At 40.2% G+C, this 27,135-nt stretch overlaps 1 protein-coding gene across 4 annotated transcripts in view; it reads left to right on the top strand.

Annotated features, from left to right (window-relative positions):
• Window positions 1-27,135, top strand: part of MYO1B (myosin IB) — a 187,025-nt gene that overhangs the window by 141,221 nt on the left and 18,669 nt on the right. For 2 of the 4 annotated variants that reach the window (XM_049615264.1, XM_049615265.1), the window contains exons 14-24: window positions 3,352-3,456; window positions 6,313-6,375; window positions 9,900-10,100; window positions 11,271-11,497; window positions 14,431-14,631; window positions 16,275-16,368; window positions 17,228-17,377; window positions 20,546-20,614; window positions 22,343-22,429; window positions 22,676-22,762; window positions 24,562-24,648. In XM_049615264.1, coding sequence (XP_049471221.1) covers window positions 3,352-3,456; window positions 6,313-6,375; window positions 9,900-10,100; window positions 11,271-11,497; window positions 14,431-14,631; window positions 16,275-16,368; window positions 17,228-17,377; window positions 20,546-20,614; window positions 22,343-22,429; window positions 22,676-22,762; window positions 24,562-24,648 — 1,371 coding nt within the window. The remainder of the gene's footprint in view (window positions 1-3,351; window positions 3,457-6,312; window positions 6,376-9,899; window positions 10,101-11,270; window positions 11,498-14,430; window positions 14,632-16,274; window positions 16,369-17,227; window positions 17,378-20,545; window positions 20,615-22,342; window positions 22,430-22,675; window positions 22,763-24,561; window positions 24,649-27,135) is intronic. The other 2 variants (XM_049615266.1, XM_049615267.1) reach the window with 2 other exon arrangements.

Here is a 27,135-nt window from a genome sequence, read left to right as displayed (position 1 = left end):
GGAGGGGAGATGAGTCATTCAAGTTCCTGCCCACTTCCTCCTTAGGAGACTTTGATTCATGAGACTGACATGTGGGAGACAGCGCCCAGCTCAGGGATCTCTGGCCACCCACGGTTCTCGACACACAAAAAGCATCCAAATATCAAATTGCTTCGGGGCCTTTGTATTCATGTGATGGTTCCTAGATCCAGTTTAGCTGTTTTCTAAAGGGAAGAAGGACCCGATTGGAAAACCCAGCGGTGTTTAGTGCCTGTGTACATGAAGTCACGTTCAGAGCCTGTGCAAGGTGCAGCTATAGGAACTGCTACCAGGCTGCTCCTTAAATTTTTTTTTTTTTTTTTTGCAAATTATAAACTTTTGCATGTTATTTTTAATGATTCGTGAAGTCCCATTTCCCAAAACATTTGGACAATGTCAACAACTCAAACACAGATCATAAGAAATGCGATGGCCTTCATTTTTGGCAATAATGATTGCTCTGGTGATTTGTAACACGTTTTGCAGGCTGTGAGGTATGTTTGCAATAAATGCTCAGATATTTCTGTGGGGAAGTAAGCTGGTTTCTGCCTTGGTGATTGTGCTGTTCTATTTTGTTTTTGTTCTTTAAGCAACAGGATAAGGTAGGAGAGACCAGTTTTTTTCTTAGGCTGTCTCCAGAACGCTCTCTCCTTACCACATTGTTTATGTTTGAAGGAGAGACATAGCAGGGACAGCACAGGGGGGGTGAGGGGGAGTGCGGTGGTGAGAAAGAGGAGCTGCTTCTGGATCTTGCTGGATCTCTTCACTTTTGTGGTGACCTGCTAATTGCCTCTGTCTCTGACTCCCTGGGGCGATGGGTTATACATACACGTTTTTCCTGATAATTCAGAATTAGACGCATTAAATCCTGAAGCCTTGGGACTTCAAGCAAGTCACATGAGGTATTGTCTGAGTCAGACTTTTTATCCTGCGTAGCTCACGCCTCGCAGAACCACAGTTCAGACACCACCTGTAGGTATTGTAGACCTGTGGTTTGAACTGGTTGGACGTGTGCCTTGATTTCGGAGTTTTATGCCAATCAGAAACATAGCCCGAATGGTAAAATCTGTCATTTGCACCAATGAATAACTGTCGATAAGTGTTTACTGTTAGAAGTTTATGGCAAATTAAGAACTGATTGCATTTTGTATAATCTGTCCCTTTTTGCACCAGAATGCAGTAAGTATGAACTGTTTGCAGTGACAGTCTGTTGCATGCTCCTGTGTTAATGGCTTCTCCAGCTGTGTGGATTTTGCAGTAAATGGCCATTGATTAACTGTGTGCAGATATGAAATAGAGAATTCATACAGGAATCTTTAAATGTTGAAGGGAAATCTAGTTGAGTTCTAACTTACTCCTTGAGTGGCGTTGTAATTGTGAAGCTTTGCCTCTGATTTCTAACCTGCTTGTGTGTATTTCATAGTCCTGTTGCAGAGCGTACTTCAAGCTGTTCATGGTCATGTGATGTGTCCAAGGACACTACTTATTCTCCACTTCCTTTTCCTCATTAATTACCATATGAAGTTCAGCATCATTTTGCTTAAATGGCTCCATGAGCATAGACTTATTAAATTAACAGGAAGGATTTACTCCATGAATTTCATGGAAACCCATTAAAACTTTAATTTTAAGTTTAATTTGGGGTAGTGGTATTATATAAGGATATATTTTACCAAACTAAGAAACCTAGACTTCCTCATTGAGAAATGACCTTATCCTGACCATAATCATAATAAGGCATCTATCCCAGATGGGCTTGTGCTTCTGACAAAAATTGTTAAGTTCCAAAGATTAGAACACATAGCTTTTAAAATTTTATGTGAAAATGAGTATTGGGGAAGGCCCTTTGTACCTAAGATGTGTTAGTCTTGAAAATCAGCGTGTGCCCTTTAGCAAGAACCTGCAACATTAAAATCAAAAAACAAAATAGCTTTTATCCTTGACCAGATTTAGCATTAAAAGATTAGTCAGTGATAGTGTTTATGTGTCATTTAAGGTTTAGAGTTAGAAGTTTTCCCTGATTAATTAGTTCATCACTGGTGATAGGAAACCCTTAGCTGACTTCCGGCAAAGAATGTGGTCAGATACTGCGTGACTTTTTTGCTTTCGTCACTCACGGAGAGATTCGAAGGCCAGTTGCTCTGTGTTTTCACAGGAAGCGACGAGCTTCAGTTTCACGCCTGGACACTCCTAGCTCATTAGGCCAGGAATAGCCACCTCAGTGGGACAGGAGTCAGGTTTATCAGTGGTGAGGTCATACCATCCCTTGCTCCCATGGCTGCCATCTCCTGTCTGCAAAGACATATGATAGAGGTGAAGAGAACATGTTTTCTTACCAGATCTACCTCTTCCGGAATGGTGTGGTTCTTGGCGAATTGTATTCATTCCACAGGCATGCATTTTGTGCCCTCAGTATATATGTCAGTACATTAAACCCTGCGGATTGTTCAGAGATGATTTAGGTGTGGATCTTGCATCGGAGTTCATAGGAGGTAACTCTAACATGAAGAGAAACTGCTGAGGGGCCGAAGGGTGATAAATATGTGAGCCTTCTGAGAGAAGAGAGATTGTTTCTCGCTGGGGAGATGATTTTGATGTGCTGATTCCCTTGGGTCTCTTATTTTTTAGGCACTTCACTCATTCATTCACTCATCAAGTACGTGTGGAGAACTTGCTAGGTGCAAAGTCCTGTGCAAGGCATGGGCTTACATTGGTCAGCAAGAGAGACACGTGGTCAGCCCTTGCCCTTAAGAAACATACAGTCTAATGAGACAGATGAGGCTGAAACTGATCAATACATGTGTACACATATGCACACGCACACACGTATATACACACAGCATGATTTTTTAAAAAGTGCTGGTATCTAAGAGTTTGAATGAGGGAGCTGACCTCAGAAGGGGGCAATAAGTGGTCAGGTCAGGAAGACTTTCTTGGGCTCTAGAGTTTCACCTGAGAATGGAAGATTGAGAACTTAGGTGACAGAGATTCTAAAGCTCACTGTTCCTTTTCTGATCCTTTAGGAGAAACTTTTTTTTTTTTTAACCACATGTAGAGTGCTTCTCTGTCAACTAAAAGTCTTCATCTTTCAAATACTGCATAACGTGTGTATACCTCATTCATTCACTTGACTCGTGAGCCATTTCTTGAGTGCCTGCGGTGTGCAAACCCTCTGTGTGCTGGGCCTCAGTGTCCCAGGAGCTGTGTGCTGGGCTGCAATTAAATCTGCGAGATGGCGTGTGATGTCTCTTATGGATTGAGCTGTTGGAGCATCGCTGCTGTGGGACAGCTAGTGCATGGTTCATAAGGCCGTTTTCATTTTTCTCCATATAGGACAACAGCTTTGAGCAGTTCATTATTAATTATTGTAATGAAAAGCTACAACAGATCTTCATTGAACTTACTCTTAAAGAGGAGCAAGAAGAGTATATACGGGAGGTAATGTTGAAGTATATGTTTTTTAAATATTCCTTTTATACTCATAATACAAATTGTGGATTTCGAAGCCTATCTAAACATGATCCTAAAATCAGATTTATCTGAGTTTAGCCATGTTGTGTCTCTTAAAAACCCATTTGTTATGACATCTAAGCTACCTGGGATTATCTTTGCTGCTCTGCTGCTAGTGCCTCCAACGATGCCTGGCACATAGTAGATGCTCAGTAAACATCAGTTGACTGACTTGAGTCCTGGTGGATTCTAGTGCAATGATGTAAAATAATAGTGTGTTTAAAAAAAAAGAGTCTGAGATGAATGGACCAACAACTGTGACATCCATACAAGGAAACACTACTCAGCAATTAAAAAGGAACAAACACGGGACGCCTGGGTGGCTCAGTCGGTTGAGCGTCCAATCATGATCTTGCGTTCATGGGTTCGAGCCCCGTGTCGGGCTCTGTGCTGACAGCTCAGAGCCTGAAGCCTGCTTCGGATTCTGTGTCTCCCTCTCTCTCTGCCCCTCCCCCACTCGTGCTCTGTGTCTCTCTCAAAAATAAATAAACATTAAAAAAAATTTTAAAAAAAGGAAGAAACGCCATTTGCAATACCAGGGATGGACCTGGAGGGTATTATGCTGAGTGGAATAAGTGAGACTGAGAAACACAGACACCGTATGATTTCCCTCCTGCGGAATCTAAAAAACAAAACAAATGAATAAACAAAAAGCAGTCTGATAAACACAGAGAGCAAACTGATGCTTGCCAGAGGGAAGGCGGTGGGGGATGAGCAAAGTGGGTGAAAGGGAGTGGGACATACAGGTTTCCAGTTATGGAATGGATAAGTCACAGAAATAAAAGGCCCAGCGTGGGATAGTCCATGGTCTTGAAGTAGTGTTGCATGGTGACAGATGGCAGCCACACTTGTGTTGGGCATAGACTAAGGTATAGACAAGTTGGGGCATGAGGTTGTACACCTGAAACTAATGTAACAGTGTGTCACCTCTACTGAAAAAAAAATTTTTTAAGCCAACAAATACTTGATCATGTGCTCATCTGAAGAATTTTAATCATGGCTTTTCCAGAGTAAAACATACTAAACATGAAAGGAAAAAAATAATAAAATAAAAATGGCGTTCCATTGTCCAAAAAAAAAAAAAAGGAAAGAAAAAGGAACAAACAATTGATAAACACCATAAAATGAAGGATTCTCAAATGCACTAATGCCAAATGAAGGAAGCCAGACTCAAAAGTCTGCATACTGTATGATTCCATGATATGTTGTTCCAGAAAAGGCAAAGTGACAGAGACAGAAGAGTTGGTCATTGCCAGAGGACAGGAGTCATGAGAGTGTGACTACCAAGGGGAAAAACAAGGGAATTTTGGTGGTGGTTACATTACACCATGCATTTGCCAAAACTTATGAGAACTATATACCCAAAAAGTCAGTATCACTCTATAAATTTGAAAATATTTTGAGGCTTTGTTCAATCTTGAAAAGCACTGATTTCCTAAAATTTTATAATAAAAACAGGTAATATTTATTGAGCTCTTACTGTATTGCCAGGTGTTGTACAGGTGCTGTGTATTGATTATCTCAATGTAATTTGAAAGTAATCAGAAGTAGTGTTTACAAAGTCCTTGTATCCTTAATTGTAAAACCATACTTGGTTTTCATCCTTTCATTTCTTAAATAGTTAATGTTTTTGGAAGTATAAAATTATTTCAGACAAAAGGAGAAATCATTATATTCTGCATATGTTGTATTATATTTTTGTTTCCTTTTCATTTATTTGCTTTAATATGTGAATAATGATACTACCTATTTTTCTTCGTTTTCTATAGCATAGTTGTAAATCATTAAAGACACTGAATCCTTTTTTTTTTTTTTTGCCTCAATATAGATTTTTCTAATGTGATTGTTATCCCCAGTGACTTAGTAAAATGACCCATCTACTTGAAAGCTACATCATAAATATTTCATCTTTCTTTCAGAATGATCATCATGCTTTAGAAACGTTTTATACTTTTCTGGCACTTTTTTAACGTAAACTTCCTAAAAGCCAGATTCATTCCCTTCCTGTCTTCTCACCATAAAGAGATTGCCCCAACTTTGATGTGTAACTTAAAAGTTTGTACAGATTGTCTGAGACACGTCTAAGAATATATAGGAAGATCCCTAGCTTGCTGTATGAATTAAATTTCTTCCCCTTAGAGGAAAAATAAATGTTTACACTTATGGGCAGAGTATAAACAGATCCAGAACGATTACATTTAGCCTCACAGATTTGACTTTGTAGCTAGCATTAGAACCAGTGGGTTGGTTTTTGTGTCTTTCCTTATGTTGAAAATATTTTGTCTTAGCACTGGGATATTTTTACATTTGAAATAGTCAACTGCCCTACAACATGGGATTGACTCTAAAATTAATTTTTTCCTTGTGATTACAAATCAAGAACAGAAAAATGTAGGCCCTAGATTCCTGGGATCAAGTTCTGACTTATTTCCTTATAAACATTGTAAATATACACAGAGTAATATTGACCCAAGGGCCTGTTGAGTCCGTGTTTGGCACAGAGCCAGGGGAGTGCATGGGAAATTGTCACAGATGGCAGAGTGGAATGAGGGGCAGTCTCAGAACAGGTCAAGGGTGTTCCTTCAGTCACATCGTGTCAATGGCGGACTGCTACGATTAGGGAAGTTTTGGGAACCGGAAGATGACATTTGCTGCATTATTGTGTAAAGGAAATATTCAGAGAGGAAGTGAAATATATTAAGATGGCAGAGTCTGTTTTATAGATGGTGGTGTTGTAGTATCATCATCGTATGGAATCTGATTTTGTTCTGCTTTCTTTCTCAGGGCATAGAATGGACACACATTGACTACTTCAATAATGCTATCATTTGTGACCTGATAGAAAATGTGAGTATTAGGTATAATTTTCTAAAAAATTCTCAGTAATAATTTACTGCTTACAGAAGACCTCACTGCCTTGGTGTCTTCATGATTTTGACACTTCTGAGAGCTGTGGAGTTCTAGAGACTTTATTGTAGCCATGAGGAATCATACACAGTTCTTGAACACACATATAGACAGCTGGACATTTTGATCCTTGGCTAGGATTTCCTGTGCTCATCTTGTGGCCGCATCACAGAGCCCTTTAGGGCATTAATATGCCTGACATGCATCATTCTTTTCTGTATACTGGTAACCCAGGTCCGGTCCGCGGCTCCTGGGAATATGAGCACTGGTCAGAGGAGGCTCTGAAAAAAAGGTTTTCGCCAAATCAAATATCCATTTCATTTCTAAAACTCCAGTAGCTTCTTCATATCCCGTTCAATGGTTATTACCAAAAAGATAATTATTGGTGAGGATGTGAAGTAAAAGGAACCTCTGTGCACTCCCGGTGGGAATGTAAATTAGTGCAGCCATAACAGAAGATAGTATGAAGGTTTGTCAAAAAATTAAAAATAGAACTACCATATGATGGTAGCAATTCCACTTTGGGAATATATCCAAGGGAAACGGAATCAGGATCTTGGAGAGAGATATTTACTCCCATGTTAATTACAGGGTTGTTCACAATAGCCAAGATATGGAAACAGCCTAAGTGTCCGTCTATAGATGAATGGATAAAGAAGATGTGTGTATATACAATGGCATGTTATTCAGCCACGAGAAAGAAGGAAATCCTGTCATTTGTGACAACGCAGATGGACCTTGAGGGCATTACACTAAGTGAAATAAGTTAGTCGGAGAAAGACAAATGCATGACATCATTTATATGTAGAATCTAAAAAAGCCAAAGAAACAGAAGAGAATGGCCATTGCTAGGGGCTGGGAGTAGGGGAAATGGGGAGATGTCAGTCAAACGGTACAGACTTTCTAGTTGCAAGATGAATAAGTTCTAGAGATGTAATGTGTAGCATGGTGATTACAGTTAACAGTGCTATATTATGTATTTGAAAATAGTTAAGAGGGTAATTTTTAAATGTTCTCATCACGAAAAAGAAATGGTAATTATGTGATGTGATAGAGCTGTTAACTAAGGTTATGGTGATAATCATTTTGCAATATTGAAAGGGTACCAAATTATCGCCTCGTATACCTCAAACTTACACAGTGTTATATGTCAATTATATCTCAGTACAGCCGGGAAAAAATTTTAAGTAAATAAAGAACAGGGGCGCCTGGGTGGCTTAGTCAGTTGAGCGTCCGAGTTCGGCTCGGGTCATGATCTCACGGTCTGTGAGTTCAAGCCCCACGTTGGGCTCTGTGCTGACAGCTCAGAGCCTGGAGCCTGCTTTGGATTCTGTGTCTCCCTCTCTCTCTGCCCCTCCCCCATTCATGCTCTGTCTCTGTCTCTGTCTCTCTCTCTCTGTCAAAAATAAATAAACATTTAAAAAAAATTTAAAGTAAATAAAGAACAACAAAGAAACATGCCCTTCAAGTTAAGATAAAGGAAGATGAAGGGACAGTCATGGGAGCTGAGTTAAGTAGGACCCCAGGAGTGGCTCAAGTATTGACCTAGCCTTGGTTCAGAGAACCTATGCGGGGGATGTCTTGTGTGTGACTTTGCAGGTGGCCAAGAGCCATAGGATTTTTCAGGTGACCACATTTGTCTGTATATATGTGAAAAGGATTTTGAAGTCTAAAAAATTACTAGATATGTCTTAGATTCCAAAAGGTTACTAAATATTTTATTTTTATATCATCGTCTGTAGTTTATTATAAATGAATTGACTGCAGGAAGATTGATTTGTATGTGAAAACCTGGAAAAACTTATTTTATGCTTAGGATTACTCTCACTCCTGGCTTTGATAACAAAGTTATTTGAAACAATGCATAACCTTTATTGTCCTACAGTGGTTTTAGTTGTCAGTGGTAGGTGAGTGCTGTGTTTTAGGAATAGAATCACAGGCTCTACATGTCCCAACAAGTGCCTTTCACAAGACCTTTTGGAAATTATATAATTAGCCAGTTATCTCTTCTCTCAGTTTTCAAGATATTCCTGAAAGCTGCACCTTTAATTAAATTGAATATGCTGAAGCGTTACTGTTTTTCTATTAATAAGTAAACTTCGTTTTGAAAAATCTGAACAGTGTTGGAGTGTGAACACTAATGTTCCATGTAAGCAGTTCAGAACTCTAATATCTAGGAAATCAGTAGACTGACTGGAAAGTTTTCCTGGTAAATTTTGTGGAACCCAAATTGTGGGAACTTGACTTCCAGAAGTCATGACTAGCACATTTTCCTTCATAAATAATAACCTTGAACTTAATTATTTCCCTTCAAGAAGGAAAAAAAGAGAAAACAGTGTTCATACACTTAGTTTAATTAGATTATCTCAGCCCTAAGCACCCTTGCACATATGTTTGAAGAAACTCGTGTTCACATAGGAGCCTGGGCACATAAAGGAAATGTTTCCTTCCAGCGTTACCTAAAAGTAATGTTTACTCTGGGGTTGTTATGAACATACTTGATTCCTGAGAGTCCACACTTCCCCTGGGTTTTGTGTGGAATCAACAAATCCTGGTCAGAGGATGTCCCGGCCTTGTGAGGAGAAGGAGAGAGGAACCCGGGACTCTTGCCTGGTGGATGTGGGTGGGGCTGATGGTCAGTAGAGTGGATTATTCTCTTGGGAATGGAGACATATGAGCCTGTAGGGGCAATCCAAGGAACAACGGCCTTTATTTAGCAAAGTAGAAGATTCCTGATTTTTTACTCCTTTTAACTGGGCTGGCTGCTCTTGGGATAAATACAATCATAGGGTCTGAATACATAACAAATTCTCACTCATGTTCAACACCCGTTTTGAAATTTTATGTGGAATATGAATTTTATTCTAAACAGATACTCTTGAAATACAGCTTGATTGCATTGATCCCAAATCACATCTTTTTTTTTTTTTTACTACAAAATAAACCGTATTTTGAACACATGAACAATTTGAAAACATCTGAAACCAATTTCCTTCTCAAGCTATGAATCAAATAATGGCCTTAGAAAAGACTGTGCTTTGTGATTTATGACCACATGTTGTAGAGACAGCATTGTCACATTAGTTTCTGACGTTTAGATTTGTGTTTGAATGTGTTTTGAATATGAGGTCTGACTTGCCTTTTTCGAACAATGTGAGTTGCAGTCATCAGCCCGCTGAGGTGGCTGAGGTGACTCCGTAGGTCCTGTTCTGAGGGCAGAAGGGAAAGGGGAGGGCAACTGATACCCCTCCTCCCCAACATCACACACACACCTGGGACACTGTGGAAGGGGACCGACTTCTGTGGCTTTTTGTTACTTGTTTTGATTGTCTGCTTTTCGTTGTAACTGAACGGAATTTTCTTGTGACTAAGTTTTTTAATTGTGTTTGACGGTGTAATTAGGAATCATTATGAAAACAATACAGTGAGGAAGGAAGGAAACCTTTTTACTTCCTTTCTCGCAGAACACAAACGGAATCCTGGCCATGCTGGATGAGGAGTGCCTGAGGCCTGGCACGGTCACCGACGAGACCTTCTTGGAGAAGCTCAACCAAGTGTGTGCCACCCACCAGCACTTCGAGAGTCGGATGAGCAAGAGCTCTCGGTTTCTCAATGACACGTCCCTGCCTCATAGCTGTTTCAGAATTCAGCACTATGCCGGCAAGGTATGGGGGAGCCGCAAGGTATGGGGGAGCCATGAGCGCTCAGCGGGCCTGCGGCTGTTCCCCCGAGGAGGCCGTGCCTCAGAGGTAGCGTTCTGACCAGTGCCAACTCGTGAGGAGAAGCTGAGTTGCTAGAAGAGTAGAATCAGTAAATGTTCAGTAGAAGTAGAATCTGGGTCATGTTGAGCAAAATCTTACTAATACTCAGAGCTGAGAGGAAAGCCAGTGGACTTCATGAGAGAGTTGGAATGTATTTTAAAAGTCGATTTTGTTGTTTCTCAGCTCTGAGATATCCTATAAAAATAGATCTGTCAACATTAATAAAAGGAGACGTGGTGGTAAAAATTAGGAGACACTAAAGACTTACAATAAGGTTTTACAAGCACACAAATATTATGAGTTATTAGATTGAGATTTTGAAACAACAGTGGGGAAATACTGACTTTTTAAAAAAAGCATTATTCATTTGCTTTTGTGAGGGAATTTTATACCATCTAAGATACATAAAAATGTTAAAAACAAATTTGACCGTAGCTTAATTTTCAGAGTCCTGAGAAAGTATTGATTGACATTAATACCTCCTTTCTTCTAAATAAGATTACAAACTTCAAAGAGGAAAACATTCTCAATTATGTAGCTAGTAAAAATTAAGTATATAGTATCTGAATTACTGTTAATTTCAAAAAGTTGGAACTTGGTACTTATTCCCCCCCCCCCCAAGCTTATGTTACTAAAAGATACTTTTCTGTTCAATTTCTCTGCTCACCTAGGATGTCTGAAAATATCAGTGCTATCTCTATTTTCTCCTATCTACTTAAGACTAGACTTGGCATATGTGAACTTAAAAAAAAAAAAAAAAAGTAAAACCTCAAAAATGTGCTCAAACACCAAAAAAGCCTAAAATCCTTTGAAAATGTTATGAGAGCATTTTTGGAGTTTATTCTTGCAAATCCTGAAGGGTAATAGAATTTATTTTGAACTCTTCTGTGATTTAGACAGATGGAATTTAAACTTGGAGGCTAATTCGGTATTAGGAGTTTGACTAATGTGTCGGGGGTTTTTTGATGGAGAAAGAGGAGGCGGCAATAGAGATAGTCCTGGAATATTTTTAACGGTTATATGACGTTCTGGAGTACAGTTTATCAGCTGCGGAGTCTCTTGTGCTACTCGTAGGTGCTGTACCAGGTGGAAGGATTTGTTGACAAAAACAATGACCTTCTGTATCGAGACCTGTCCCAAGCCATGTGGAAGGCCAGCCACACCCTCATCAAGTCTTTGTTCCCGGAAGGGAACCCAGCCAAGATCAACCTGAAAAGGCCTCCTACAGCAGGCTCTCAGTTCAAGGCATCCGTGGCCACGCTGATGAAAAACCTGCAGACCAAGAATCCAAACTACATTAGGTATTTTTGGCACATAAAATTCTCTGACAAGTTCATCACGAAGGCACTTTCAAGGAAGATCATTTTCCTGTTTGCCTTAATCTGAATTAGCCCCAGCAGAGGATAACTGAAGCTCTTACACGTCGAATAATGTGGTATCTTGGGTTTACTTAAAAAATACTCCAGTGCCCTTTACCTGCCTTCAAGTAAGGAATTTCAGAATGGGGGAAAAAAGTGTGGTGCGGGATGGGAATAGATATTTAATGAAATCGCATTGTTGGGTCCTAGGGTTCTTAACTTTCTGTATCTCTTTTTTGTTTAATGACAAATTCAGAAATGTATACTTTCTTTCTGGTAAGGGTTTTGCATAATACTCTTTATTGGATTCGTTTTGGATTCTTGTTACATTAACTTAGAATGCAGCATTAAAGCAAGTGGGGCTTTAGTTAGAACTTTGGTGTTAGAAAATATGTGCCTCTTTCTTTCCTAGGAGACTTGTAGATTTGAAGAAAGGAATGACTCCCCAGACAATCTTACATTTTTCAAAGCAACAGAAAGAATTCCTTAAGAAGCATCTGGTCTCTTTTTTCTTTTTCTGGGCATCTTAGATCTCAAGATTCAGTAAAGACCAATTAGGATTAGAGTTTTACATGTGTGTATTTGGTGAACTAGATAATAGGAGATGTGTGTCTAACAGGTCAGATTTCATATAATGCATACACACCCACACATACCTTCCATAATTGCCTTTGCAAATACAGTTGCGAGGAAACTAGCGTGAGGAACATTTTTGTGTCTGGCTTGTTTACCAAATATTGATATTAGTAACAAATATAAAGAGTCAGAATCCCCTGGTTTGATTGCAGTCAGTCAGGTTGGAGCATATATTGGGTAAAGATCCTAGTTTCAAAAAAGAAAGAAAAAAAAGGAAATTTTCTGTGGTCAGTTGCTTTTGTTATTCTCAATTAAGTGGACTTTAAAAAAATCATTACTTAATAATAATTTACATGGCATGGTATGCACAGATCCTAGGTGAACAGCTCAGTTATTTTTTTCACCAGTGTATATATACACTTTGGCAACCACCACCCTGGTCCAGATATGGAACACTCTGTTACCCCAGAATTGTTCCTTCATTCCCCTTCCCTTTTAGTGGTTTTAATGTATTTCTAAGAAGTCTTAATGAACTACAAGTTTGTGAATATTATCATATTTTTTCCTAGAGTCTTTGTAGTTTCAAATTTCATATTAAGGTCCATATTTTTCCATATAGATAACCTGTTGCTCTGGCATCATATATTGAAAAGAAAAAAAACTCTTATTTTTTATTCAGTTATCTTGATGTCTTTATTGAAATTCAGTTGAAAGCACATGTAAGAGTCTAAGTCTAAACACACTAGTCTGTTCCACTGATCTGGTTGTCTATTTTTTTTTTTTTTTAATGTTTATTTACTTTTGAGAGGAAGACACAGAATCTGAAGTAGGCTCCAGGCTCTGGGCTGTCAGCACAGAGCCAGACATGGGCTTGAACCCACGAACCATGAGATCATGACCTGAGCTGAAGTCAGACGTTTAACAGACTGAGCCACTTAGGCACCCCCTGGTTGTCTATTTTTAAGCCAAAGAGTGGACATTATTTTTATAAATGTTAAAGGAGAAGCATAAAAACACTGAGGTCATAAGATTTAATTGTTCACCTATTACATATGTGTGTAGAATTTATTTAGCAGTTGTAGGTAGGCAAATGTAACCATAAATGTTTAGCAGCAGTGTTAATGAAGATACAGAGGTTGCTTCCATAAGATCCAAACATAACAATGGCTTAAACAAGATTGTCATTTATTTCTTATGTAACTTCTGAGTATAAGGACTCCAGGGCTAATACGACATCTTTGTTTTGTGGCTCTGTGATTCCCAGGGTGTTTCTCTCATCCATATTGTCAAAGATGGCTCTCCACCATGGCTACATTCCCAACGAGCAGTTAGCAGAAGAACAAAGGGAATGCAAGCCCCTTCCTTTTAAAGACACTTTCGGAAGTGCCATATATTAATTCTGCTATGATCCTAGTGGCCACAGTTTTAATCACATGGCCACACCTGCTTGCAAAGGAGGCTGGGAAATGTTGTCTTTCTTTGAGCAGCAAAATGCCCTGTTAAAAAGGAGGGAGAGGGGCACCTGGGTGGCTCAGTCAGTTAGGCATCTGACCTCAGCTCGGGTCATGATCTCACAGTTCGTGGTTTTGAGCCCCCATCAGGCTCTGTGCTGACAGCTAAGAGCCTGGAACCCGCTTCGGATTCTGTGTCTCCCTTTCTCTCTGCCCCTCCCCTGCTCACGCTCTGTCTCTCTCTCTCTCTTTCTCAAAAATAAATAAACATTAAAAAAAATTTTTTTTGAAAAGGAGGGAGATACGGGGTTATAGGGAGACAACAGTGTTTTTAATAATGTCACTGAAGTATCTAATACACATACAATACAGTAAAGTGTATGACTCTTCATTGTACAGCTTGTTTAAGTTTTAACCCCATCTGGACCAAGATATAAAACATTTCCATCATCCCATAAGATTCCTTTATGCCCCTTCCCTGTTGATCTGTACCCCTAATTCTCCCCAGAGGTAACAGCAAACTGGTTTCTAGCCATAGATTTATTTTTCTCGAATTTCACATAAAAAGTGTACTCTTTTATGTCAAACTTATTTCAGTCAACAAAATGTCAGTGATACTCATCCATTTTACTGTATGGGTTGGCATTTTATTCTTTTTTAACTCACATGTATGTCACGTATTTTCTGTAAAATGATTTGAAATAATTTCAAAAGAAATGACTAGGTTACCCAAGAATAATAAATAATTATCCCAAGCAGTAAATAACTATATACTATATTTTATAAAACACAGACAGATATATCCATAAGAGACAGAGTTTAAAACCTAAAATCTTTGTGATCTTTTAGGTGCATCAAACCAAATGATAAAAAAGCGGCACACATCTTCAATGAGGCTCTTGTGTGTCATCAGATCAGGTACCTGGGACTTTTGGAGAATGTCCGAGTCAGGAGGGCAGGCTATGCCTTCAGGCAGGCCTATGAACCTTGCCTAGAAAGATACAAAATGCTTTGTAAACAAACATGGCCTCATTGGAAAGGACCAGCAAGGTAAGAAATTCATTGGTTACATTTAATAATGAAGTTATAAAGGATACAAATAACATGCTGTTTTCTTCACGTGCTGTTAGTATACAGAATTTGATGGAAAGTTGGATGTAACCTCTGTATTGGACCATCTTCCATCAGGATACCATTTTGTATTAATTATTGATTGATTATAGAGGTCTCGATTGTAAAGTTTGGATGGGGCTTATCCAATCCACGAATTTTAAAAATACGCTGTGGCAAGTTAGTAGGAAGGGATCTGTAATTGCTAAGTATATTTGTGTAGAATCATAAAAGGGTGGAGTTAGAGGTATCTTGGATTAGTGCTCTCACCCTTTTGGTTTTTTTCTGTAGGGAATTAACCCCAGAGACAGACAGTGGGTGGGGGTGAGGGTCTTTCTCTTTGCACGAGGTCCGCACCCATGGAGAAATAGATATAGGAGCAGATTGGACTCAGAGAGTCAGTGTTATTGCTGATAAAGCGGGATTGAAGAATATGGCAGAATCTGGGCCATGCAGCTTTCAGTTTATCTTCCCTGAATTGTACTTAGCCCTCCAGTCCCAGACAGAGCACTGGACCACTATAGGCCCATCCCATGGAGCAGCCCCTGTGAGCTCTCCACATGCAGAGAGAATGTGTGTGATGGTTGGGGGGTGGGGGGGGGGGGGGGGGGTTGCTGCTGCAGAAGAGAAAGTGGGCTTTGCCTGTCTGGTGGTCTTTCTTCTGCTCTCACCAGTCAGAGGAGTTGCCCCTTCTCTGTAGGTTGTAGAAGCTCTCCCAACTGCCACAAGAAGGCCAACATGCCCCTTTTACGGGCCCGTGCAGAGACTAGGGATTTGATTTCACTGTACTGGTATTGCGTCCACATTCTCGCTGGACTGGCCTTTAATAGGGACATCAGTAGTATTAGACACTCACCCTTTACTACAAGGAGATGAACTCCAGACATATGATGGGGTCTCTGCTACAAAATTCAATACACAGATGATATAGAATGTGGGTACTGTTTGTTCCCACTGCTAATTTCCAGGTCAGAACATGTATTCACTCCCTGCCTGGCACCTAGGCCATAGGTTGATGGGATAAAGTTTAGTTAGAAATTGCTGTTGAAACCGGGGTCCAGGATGGAGAAGTGAGAGCCAAGTTCAGGCAGGCCTCGCTCCTACCACATAAGGCCTATGCTTCACGACACCCCATTGGTCTGGCACTTAGCACTCTCTTCTTGGGTCCTGCCCACACTGTGAGACACAGAGGCGCAATATTCAAAATATTTTGGAGAATTAACCATGTGCATTCAAAATAGATGTGAATTTCTTACACACCCTCCGGGTTCTGGTTGGTGCTTTGTGATGGGTATATCTGATTCAAAGATTACCTCTGCTAATGAAATCAAGATACGGTTTTAATACCCTATTGTCTTAGACTACATAGTTCTGAACCCAAATTTACTTTTTTAGTGTTAACTGGATTTGGTTTAATTCGTGGAATTCAGTCTGAAGATTCTTTGATAGAAGGCTGCTTACTAAAAGACCAATTATACTTGGAAATAAAGCTATTATTTTATACCACTGAGAACCTGATACTGTGATTTCAGAGAAGATAACCTCTTTTTGTAACTCAGAACTATTTTTATTTATTTTTATAGGGCTGGCGTGGAGGTTCTCTTTAATGAGTTAGAGATTCCTGTAGAAGAGTACTCCTTTGGTAGATCAAAGATATTCATCCGGAACCCAAGAACAGTATGTAACCCAAACCTTTACAGACTGAACTTATGTTATAATCATATAGGCAAGTTCTTAAAGGATATTTAAATTCATAACATTACCCAAGATGCTGCCGATAGTGCCTCATTCAGTTTTTTCTGCAAATGTCCGAGAGGATGGGCGAGTAGGGGGCATTAAAAGAACATGTGTATTTGTTTATGAAATATCAAAATCTTAGATTGTACAACACTTCATAAATCATAAAGGAACTGTTGTTACAACAATAAAACCTTCTTAACTCATAGGAATTGGAGGTAAATTCAGTCTGTATTTATAATACCTGAATTATGCAATAATTTTAGGAAAGACAGCCCTATTATTTTGAGGTACATGAAAGCACTCATGTTTAAAAAAATTTTAAGCTGAAAATTTTAAGCTTAAAATTCTACTTAGGAACGTCCAAGGGAGCATTTTTTTATAAATGAATTAGCATGAAGTATAACTAGTACAACAGTGTTTTTGGTAATTTGGAAATTTGGAGAATCTGGAAGAATGTTTGAATTGTTAAACAGAGACCTTATCAGCACTTCCCTGCCATAACAGTTGCATTCTCCTGGGTAGAGTAAAGGTAAATCTAAGTGCCCAGTTCGGCCCTTCTCTGATTTGTCATAAATTCTATATCACCTAAGATAAATAGTGATCTTGTATGAATTCATGAAAAGAGTTTTCTCATGGGTTATTATCCATATCATCTATAATCAAGACAGTTATTCATTTTTTTCCTCAAATGGGGTTGACTTTAACATCATGACATTTTTCCACCTGGGGATGTCTTTCATGTATGTCATAAGGTTTTGGTAGAGTTTTGATAAATCCAGCTATCTTTTCTTATTAGTTATTCAAGCTAGAAGACCTGAGGAAGCAGCGTCTTGAGGACTTGGCCACTCTCATTCAGAAGATTTATCGGGGGTGGAAATGTCGTACCCACTTCCTACTAATGAGAAAAAGCCAAATCGTGATAGCTGCCTGGTACAGGAGATACGCGGTAAGAGCCTCCACCCTTTTACTCTGTAAGAATGATGCTCATTGGCTAGTATTTGTTATGTACTTTGCGTGTAAGTTTTACGTATTCAGTTCTCCCAGCAACCTCATAAATTGAGTGCTTTTGTGGTACCTTTGTTAAAGGTGGGAAAACTAAGGCATGAGCCGTTGAGTAACTTGCCCGTGGTCACGCAGCTGCTAAGTGGCAAAGATGAGGTTTGAATCCAGGACTATTTCATAGCTCAAGTTGAGTATATCACACTGCCTTCCAGTGATATAGGTCCACATAGAGGGAAATCTAAATCTTGAATTTGCTCATCGGATTGGAAGAGATGGTGTCATTTAACCCTTTTCATGGGGTAGGCTCAGTTTTCCAAAATAATTGGCTGTTTTCCATGTATTGTAGCAGCACTGAAAGTGGCTTAATTCCAGAAAACTGATGCTACATTTTAGTAGAATTCTGGATTTGGTGAAAGGATTGGATTTCCTTTAGTCCTCAGATTGCTGGCCCTATTATCTATGGGAAAAGACTTACAAATAAAGTATGTTTAGTTAATTGACATGGAATTTCTTTTGGGAATTTTGTTCCTTACTTGATTATAGATATTTCATTGGAGGCATAACAAGTTTGAGGGAAATCTGAAGGTTTGCCTTTAGGCTGGCTTAAACTTAGGCTGTGTTCTCACAAGTGAATTTTGTGATAAGAACACTACTTCTGAATGCTTTTTCATTCTGTGCTTTTTCTCTAAAGAATTGGAAGATGAATTGAATTTGCAATCACATCTCCTTTAGGATACTCTCTTTTTCTGCTCTGGAAGAGTTTTGCTATGAAGCAGTATATAATCAGGACACAGTTTTGCTGACCTATTCCCATGTAATACATTTTAGTGTAGTATGTCCACGTTTGAGAAATTAATGAGATATTTAAATGATGAAGCCAAAGGAAAAAAACTGCTTCAGCTTTAAGAGAGTATCCTTAAAATGGTTTGAAAGGGTACAGCCAATGGTACTACAGCTGTTCATGTATGAACCTATCCAGCCACGATGGGAGATTTATTCATACGTATTCTGCAGAGGCACAGAGGACTGTTGTCACTAACCTGTCTGTGATGGATGCTCTTCTGTGTACACAGTAATGGCACTTGGCTCTTCTGCAGATTCATAATGCTCTGTTTTATATTTGCCTGAGAAAGGAAGGACCAACACATAGCCAGTGGTCAGGGAACCCTTTTCGTCATTTTTTGTTTGCAGATCATTAAGAAAATCCAAGTTGGAAAGTGTAGTGAATTCATCTGTCTTGAATTCAACAAATGCTTTCGGAATACCTACTCTGCCAGGCTCTGGGGATAGCAACATGAACAAAACTGATGCCTGACCTCATAGAGTTCATACCTAGTGAGGGGCAATATGCATGCAAGCAAGTAAATAATCAGAACAATTATAGACTGTAGTCAGCTGGGAAGGAAACAGATTACTGAGATAAAGAATAGTGAGGAGATAGGATATAAATTTGGATAGTATGGTCAAGGAATACCCTCTGGAAGGGGGCATTTCATTGGAGGGATGAGAATAAACAAAGCAATGAACGAAGAGAGCAGGTGCTATTTTACCTTCCCTCCCTATATAGAACTTTTATATCTCCAAGTGAAAAAAGGAGCCACCATATAATGTATCATTAGCTCATGATGGTGAGTTATAACTAGTATTAATTGGGAGAATAGAAACAAATAATAAGCCCAACTTTTAGAGAAGGTGTTAATTTCGCTCTAGTGTTAGTTACATCTGTTTTAGAATTTGAACTAAATATCTCAACCAGTTAACTACATGTTATCCAAGCTAGTGATTAAACTCAACCTTTTTTCTCAATCGAATAACTCAAAGATTTTCTGAATGTCCATTTTCAGTTGCTGATTATTTTAAAATCCATATTCTGTTATATTTTATAGCTCTATGAGACGAATTTTTTTAAGGTTTGTTTTTGAGAGAGAGCACGAGCGAGCATGAGTGGGGGAAGGACGGGGAGATAGGGGGTAGAAGATCCAAAGCAGGCTCTGTGCTGACAGCCACAAGCCTGACATGAGCCTTGATCTCACAAACCGTGAGACCATGACCTGAACCAAAGCTGGTCGCTCAGCTGACTGAGCCACCCGGGTGAGATGAATTTTAAAGTAAGATAGAGTTGTTTCCAAGCCATTTAGGAACTTCAGAAGAAAACATCAAGGTATCAGATGCATGTCAGAAGTGATGGTCAGATATCATAGATATAGTTTGTTCTATAGCCACGGAATATTACTCTGTGAGGAATCTTGCTGAGTTTCTAGCTCCTCATTTGACCGATGAGGAAACCGAAGTCCAGAGGAGGCAGTGATTTGTCCAAAGTCCTAGGGTTCTCTTTGTCTTTCTGTCTGGCATTCTCTTTTTGTTCTGCTGCTCATGTGTTGATAACATCACTCTGTGTCCTCTGAGCTTCCCAAATCTAGCCTAGAGGGCTGGAAGGCATGTGTCCCACCTCAGAAAAGGGAGCTGAGCAATCCAGCATTTCCAAAGTGAGAGAGGCACAGCATGACTTCATGGCTTCGTTAGAAAAGCTGTGAAATTTCATCACAGATGCCGACATGCCGGTGAATATTCCACATTAAATACAATACGAGCTCACTTTTCTAGGGATGGTATTCCAGTGGCCTCCACTCTTCCGAGTAGAAGTAAAAAGGGCCTTTGGGCATTGATCTTGCCGTGCCCACATGCATGGCCTGCCGCACTGGGTTTTCTTTAACCTTCCCCGCCTGGAAGTAACTTTGGCTGTATCTCAACCTACTTGGTGCTCGCTTGACCCTCCCAGGATGTGGTTTCTATTTTACATTGCTGATTGATACCCAGTGCAAGTCCTTGAGTGCAGGAATGGAGTTGGAGTCACTTGTATAACCTCATAGTTCAATTAAAGTGATACTCATTTAATTATATTTAGCACCCTTGAAACATACTCCGGATTAACTGTAATAATTTTGGATTGTTTGATATTTTGGTTTCTTTACATATTGGTTCCCAGGAGGAATATGGGAGATTAAGGGTTAATTGCACTAAGTGAGCAAGTACTCTGTCTCAATCCTTGCAGTAGTAGGTATTATAGATGTGTAAACAGAACTGGTAACAATCTCCCCCTTTTGTCCCACAGCAACAAAAGAGGTATCAACAGATAAAGAGTTCTGCCTTGGTAATTCAGTCTTATATCCGGGGTTGGAAGGTGAGTTTAAAAGAAGTGAGCCTTATTTATTGGGGGTTTTTAGGTTCTTCACAAAGGAGGATGATGTCTTTAAGGTCACCCTGCAGGGGGGAGCTCCTCATCTCCTGCCTACCCTGTAAACAGTCAGATGGAAAGAAAAAATATTATGGGCTACACTGAGGCCCTTGTGACCATGTCTTGGCCGCATCCTTCTAACTGGCTCTCTTCTCAAGAGCTTTGTTCTCGAAGCAGGAAGTCTTGAAATAATACCGTACATGATTTCAATATCCTCTTGCCCCCCGTTTGCAAGGGAAGTGGTAGTCCAGAAGGCTGTCTGTCAACACTGTTGCCTCCGCACCTGTGCGTCCTGCCCAGCCCAACTCCTTCCATAACTTCCTGGTGACCATCTTGTGGGCTGCCCTGTCATGATCAAAACATCCTGAGCTCTGGCCATTCTAGTCGGGATCACAGTGTACCCATCACCTAGTTCCAGATCCTGGCTGCAAGGCTTGGTTCAGGGGTCAGCAGTCCACAGCCTATGCCTGTTTTTGTACAACCCCAGAAGGAAGAATGGCTTTTATGTTCTTAAAGCATTGTTTAAAATAACAGCGAGAACTTTTCATGACATGTAAAAATTATATGGAATACAACTTTCATATGAATATATATACAAATATAAAATGTATATAAATATGTATACAAATAGAAGTACAAAGTTCATATAAAGTTTTATTGGTACAGACCCTTGCTTATTTATTTACATCTTGTGTGTAAATACATCTTGTGCTTTAGCGCTCTGACAGCAGAGTTGAGTAACTGTGATAGAGACCTATAAACGGGAAAGCCAAAAATACCATCTGGCCTTCTGCAGAAAGTTTACTGTCCCTGCTCTAAGTCAAAGAACCTTCAGAGCCTATTCTGACCACTTTCCTACTGGGAGATTTCTGCGGAGTGGGCTAATCCAGAGGAGCTACTTCAAGACAATTCCCAGGCCCAGAACCCCTTCAGAGGGTACAACATTGGGCCGGGAGTGCAGTAGCATCGATCGACCTTTGTCTAGGCCATGGGTCAATTTGGCGGCTGTGCGATAGTAAATGCCAGAATATAAATGCAAGCACATAGAGTAAGTGAAATCACTGCCTGCAAGTCCTTCTTTGACCTTATTACTGGATCATGGGTCCGTGTCTCCAGTCTAGAGCCTTCAGACATTCCGAGCCCACCTCCCAACCAACATGTCCTCCGGGCCCCCATAAAATCAGTTTCTGGTAACTGCCTGGGAGAAGCCACTGGTTTTGGACTAATGAGATTTTCTTTAGCAAGTTTTTAAACATCTCTTTTGCATAAAAAGTACAGCTGAGGTGACGTCGTGTACAACAATGATGAAGGTGGTAAATGGGTTTTGGAGCACTGGAGATCCTCCAACCGCATCCCGAGAGCTATTCCTTCCATCTGACGTGCACCAGCTTCTATGGCTCGTGCTCACATTTCTCCATGTCCCACGTTAGGGCCCAGGAGGCCGCTGTCTCGGTCTGAATGGGGGCCACACTGTTGTGCTTAGTGACCTCTTTATTTGCTGCCTTCTCATAGTCCCTTTAGGCCGAATAAGCAATGTCCCCTTTTCCTTTCAACGATAGATCTTTCGCTTGAGAGTGGATGTTATGACTGTTCTCTGCAAGTATGTTTTTCAACCAGTATGGCATCTCACTTTTTGTTAACTTCCTACTTTCTCTGGGTGATTCTTCACCTTAGGCCCGAAAAATCCTGCGGGAACTGAAGCACCAAAAGCGCTGTGAGGAGGCAGCCACCACCATCGCGGCCTATTGGCATGGTACCCAGGTAGGCCAGACACTGCCCTCTAGAAGGCAGCGGGGGCGGGTGTCAGAAATTGTTTCACTGGCTTAAGCTACTGAGCACGCATTTACCTGTCTCTCTCTCTCTGACGTTTTGGTGTGGGGTGGTGGCACACGCTTTCGCGTTTGCTGTGTGATGGTGACCGGTGTCTTTCTTCTCTCTCCTTTGGGAACCAGCAGTAACCTTTCCTGCCTTAAACTTTTCTGTAACTCCTTTTCAAATGCATCACAGGCGCGAAGGGAACTGAGCCGGCTGAAGGAGGAGGCTAGGAATAAACATGCTATTGCAGTTATTTGGGCTTACTGGCTCGGATCTAAGGTACTTGATTCGCACATCCCGTTACTCCGTCCCGGAATCGGCAATAACCAGTTTGTATCTTTAGCCTGTCAGGGGGTGAATGCCTACAGTTAACAGGGCCTCACCCCGGTGCATGTCCTAGCCGCCGGATCGAATAAACCTGGATGTGGTAGTGTAGTAGTGCACGTTAGTAGGGGCCCTAAGCATGTGTAGGCCAAAAAGACTAATTGCTTATTAATGAGGCACTGGTCCAGTTGCTCTTTAACAAAACAAAACAAAAACAAAAAAAAAACCCCTCAAGTAACATGCATGTTTCGTTGTTTTTTTTTTTTTTTCTTCCCTTTTCTCTCCCTTCGCCCCCCAGCATATACCAGCAGTTTTCTAGAGATATTTTTGTTGGGTGGGGGGTTGGAGGGGCATGTTGGGGATGTTAAGATTTGGGCTTCAGTTGGTCTTCTGCAACATGGTGACAGGAAGAACACCTTTAACGCATGCCTTAAAAAATATTAATCCACGAATGAAATTGTTTTTTAGGCTCACTGTGGCCGCCATTGATTATTATAAGCAAAATATTGTATGCGAAAAGAATCATCATTTGTGATTGAACAGAAAGCTGTGTTCATGCAAAGCTAGCTATCATTGCCGCTGAAGAATCCCAAGAATTTCAGCTTCAGCTGTTTGTGTTCAGAAACAAAGGCCTCCTGAAATACTCTCACTAATCCCCAGGCAGAGTCGTGGGCTCTGTGAACATTTCACATACCCCAAGGGACGAGACTTTTAGATGTTTTTGTTACTTAGAAAATCAAAGGTCATCTCTGCTAAAAATGTGTATTCCAGTTAAAAACATAAATATCAATATAATCCTATGTTTTTAAGTTTACCTTGTCAGCATTATAAGTCCATCTTGTGAGAAAAATGAGAAAAGTCAACATTTGCCTGTATAAGGATCTTAATTTGCCAAAAAAACTTACCAGAGCTGTTCATTTGTGTCCCCCCCTTGAAAAATCTGTGACGAACAGGCTAGTTCCTTTAGTAATCAGAGGGAAATGTCCTAGCTGAGGCAGAAGGACTCTTAGACAGTTATCCCTGGGGTTTCCCCACTGAAGTAGCCCATTTCCTAGTCTGAGTACCAAAAGTGGTGAAAGATCACTGCATGTTTCATCTTTCAAAGTAGCATGCTTCAGATTGACTGTTCCCTAAGATTAATTTTTAAACCATAAGTCGTTTCACTTTTTATCTTGCTTCAGTGTATTTCACTGTCCAGGGCCTTAGCTCACACTGAATTTTGATATGTGCTACTTCTAATTTGCTAATGGGAAAGAAACAACTTTATTCTTTCCATGTTCTAAATGGTTGTTCGCAAGGGTTGTCTTTTTGTACGTGCAGATGAATGAACACAGGAATTCCTAGACTCTCTAGTCCTGGGTACTGGCAGCAAAGGGAAGTCTGCTGAAGTCACTAGGTGCCACTCACAGCTCTAAGGCTTGGATAAGGGAGAGAGTGTGGAGAATAGAAGAAGGAGAGAGAATGAGGAGGGAGGAAAAAGGGAAAACTGGAAGTAGGGGGGCAGAGGCGTGGCTTACCTCCAGTACCACATAGATTGCCTTCCTCTGGAACAGAGGCTCAGTGCACTAAACATACAAAGGACTGCACCAGACTTATGCGGATTCTTTGGGTTTAAGTGATTATGCCCTATTCTTCTATCATTCTGAAATCCTTATTCATAAGTTGGCTCTTCTGTTTGGTGGGGTATCTTCTTCTGGTCATTTGTGCTGTCTGCATTGGGCCGTCTCTTTTATTTACTATCTAAAACGTTCTAGGCTCGAAGGGAATTGAAACGCTTGAAGGAGGAGGCTAGGCGTAAGCATGCAGTCGCTGTCATTTGGGCTTACTGGCTTGGACTGAAGGTACTTCCCCACCCCTTCTTTCTGTCCACGGTGAACTCAATGAAGCCTAGCACTTACTAACCCGGAGAAAATGATTGATGATGCTTGCTTATGGTCTGCACAGTCTTTTACAGTGTCACCTTGCCTAATTCCATTTCTTTTTGAGAACAAACCTGTACACTAATATTTTCTGATGTTGTTGTGTATTTCTTTAAATAATAGGTTTAAAGTATCTAAAGCATCTAATAAGACATTTTGTTATCCAAGTCCTATTTTGTATTATCTTTTTGAAGATGAAGTTTGTGTTTTGTTTTTTGTTTTTAATTCATGAGACAGAGTTACAGTAGTTGAGCTAAAAGCTGACCCATGGTCTACAGTGGCCAGCCAGGGGATATCTGGCTTTTGTTCCCCTTTGTCTGCCTATTCTGCTCCAACGATGGCTCCTGGAGCAGAGTGTTCTACAAAGTGACTGCCATTCTAATTGTTCAGCTTAGAAACCAAAGGGTTTTGCATTAAAAGTACAGATTTTGGCAATTAAGACCAGCAGTGGCTCATTCGGGTTAAAGAGAACTTTAGATTCAAATGCCTTTTAATGTAGGGCAGGGTTTATTTCAAAGTGGTGCTTACTGCTTCAGGCAAGATATGCGTAAGTAAACATGACTGAGCCCCAGAAACAACTTTTTGCCATTGAGAACAACTTTCGGGCAGTGTAAAGATTGTGTCTTCCTGTTATTCAATAACTCATCACCTTAGGGTACCATCCATATTGTCTTTTAGGAATAATTAGGCCCCTATTTGACACTATTCCTCTTTATTATTTTTGTTATAACCATTCATCTTCTTCTAAATATTTACCATCCAGGAAGCCACTGACTCTGAATCTAAACAGCATCAGCAGTATCTGTATGTTCTGCTTTTGAGTAATCTGCATTTTCCCCCGAAAATTTAGCCTGTAAACTTTTAGTGAATTAACCTTTTTGATTATACTGAATATTCATCAAGTAATTTTTGAAGTACTTAAGAAGTAATTTAAGTATGAATTTAAGATGTTCTATTTCAAGAATTCTAAACAAGTTCTAGAACTACTTTTTTTAAAGGATTTTATTTCCCATTTTACTCACTTGTTCTGATTTGCATCCTGATTTTCATAAAAGGAAGGAACCAAACATTGAGTCAGGATTTTTACCCTGTATAATATCTACCAGCAGAATCACATTTGTCTTCAGTTTCTGGGTTTAACTAACTGCATATGATTTCAGAAAATCTTTCCAACTTAGGGGTGTATGCTAGTAACCTATAAATCAAATTCAGTTTGTAGGTGAATGGTGTTGTAGCTGAAGTTAACTGGCCCTACTCTTGATGTAACTGCCCCCCCCCCCCAGTTTCCAATAAAACAGAAGTATTTTAATATGTCACCATTATCATTGTTCTGAAATAAGATTAAACTTCTCTGAAGTCCAAGAATGTAATAATTTTGTGCTTGTGTTTTTAAAGAATGATGTTGATAAGAGCAGTTTTGCCCTTTTATGTGATTAGGTTCTTGTGGAATTGATTACAAAGTTCAGTGGATCATTTTTGGACTGCCAGGGCCCGTGAGGGGAGCCCATTTTATATGTCAACGTGTCACCAGCCTTTTCTATTTATAGCTGTATTTCTGGAGAATATTTCAGGGGAAATATTCCTGTGAATATCAAAAAGCATGTTGCAGTGAACTCACTTACAATGACATTCAACTACATATGGTAGGACTTCCAGTATATTTCTATGGATATGTTCACATGAAACCTTACTCTAACTTCTCTGCTTCCCTATGCTATTAAAATTCCAGGAGCCAATTAAAAGGTACCATTTTTCTTCCCTTTGTCCCTTCTAACTTTATTAGTTTGAGATTTGAATCTAGCAACTCCTTGGCTAAAGGAGAAAGGATAATCAGTACCATAGAATATGAACAAAAGGAGGAACTTCCTGTGTGGTATCTGGGGGAAAAATTTTTTTTTTAATTTTTTTTTTTAATGTTTATTTATTTTTGAGACAGAGAGAGACAGAGCATGAATGGGGGAGGGGCAGAGAGAGAGGGAGACACAGAATTGGAAGCAGGCTCCAGGCTCCGAGCCATCAGCCCAGAGCCTGACACGGGGCTCGAACTCACGAATCGTGAGATCGTGACCTGAGCTGAAGTCGGACGCTCAACCGACTGAGCCACCCAGGCGCCCCGGAAAAATTTTTTTTTAAATCTATTTTTGAGAGAGGGAGGGGCAGAGACAGAGAGAGGGAGAGAGAGAAAGAGAGAGAGACAGAGAAACCAAACAGGCTCCACACTGTCAGCGCAGAGCCTGATGGCAGGACTCGAACTCATGAACTGTGAGACCATAACTGAGCCGAAACCAAGAATCGGATGCTTAATTAATGACTGAGCCACCCAGGTGCCCCTGGAAAAAATTTTAAACCTTAATAATCCGTAAGCGTAGAGAATGGGTCTGGCACTTACATGCCCCATGGGACCAGGGA

The sequence above is a fragment of the Panthera uncia genome (assembly GCF_023721935.1).
Source record: "Panthera uncia isolate 11264 chromosome C1 unlocalized genomic scaffold, Puncia_PCG_1.0 HiC_scaffold_3, whole genome shotgun sequence".
NCBI lineage: Eukaryota > Metazoa > Chordata > Mammalia > Carnivora > Felidae > Panthera > Panthera uncia.
Note: the sequence above shows the minus strand (reverse complement) of the source record. Positions and strands in the feature narration are given on the sequence as shown.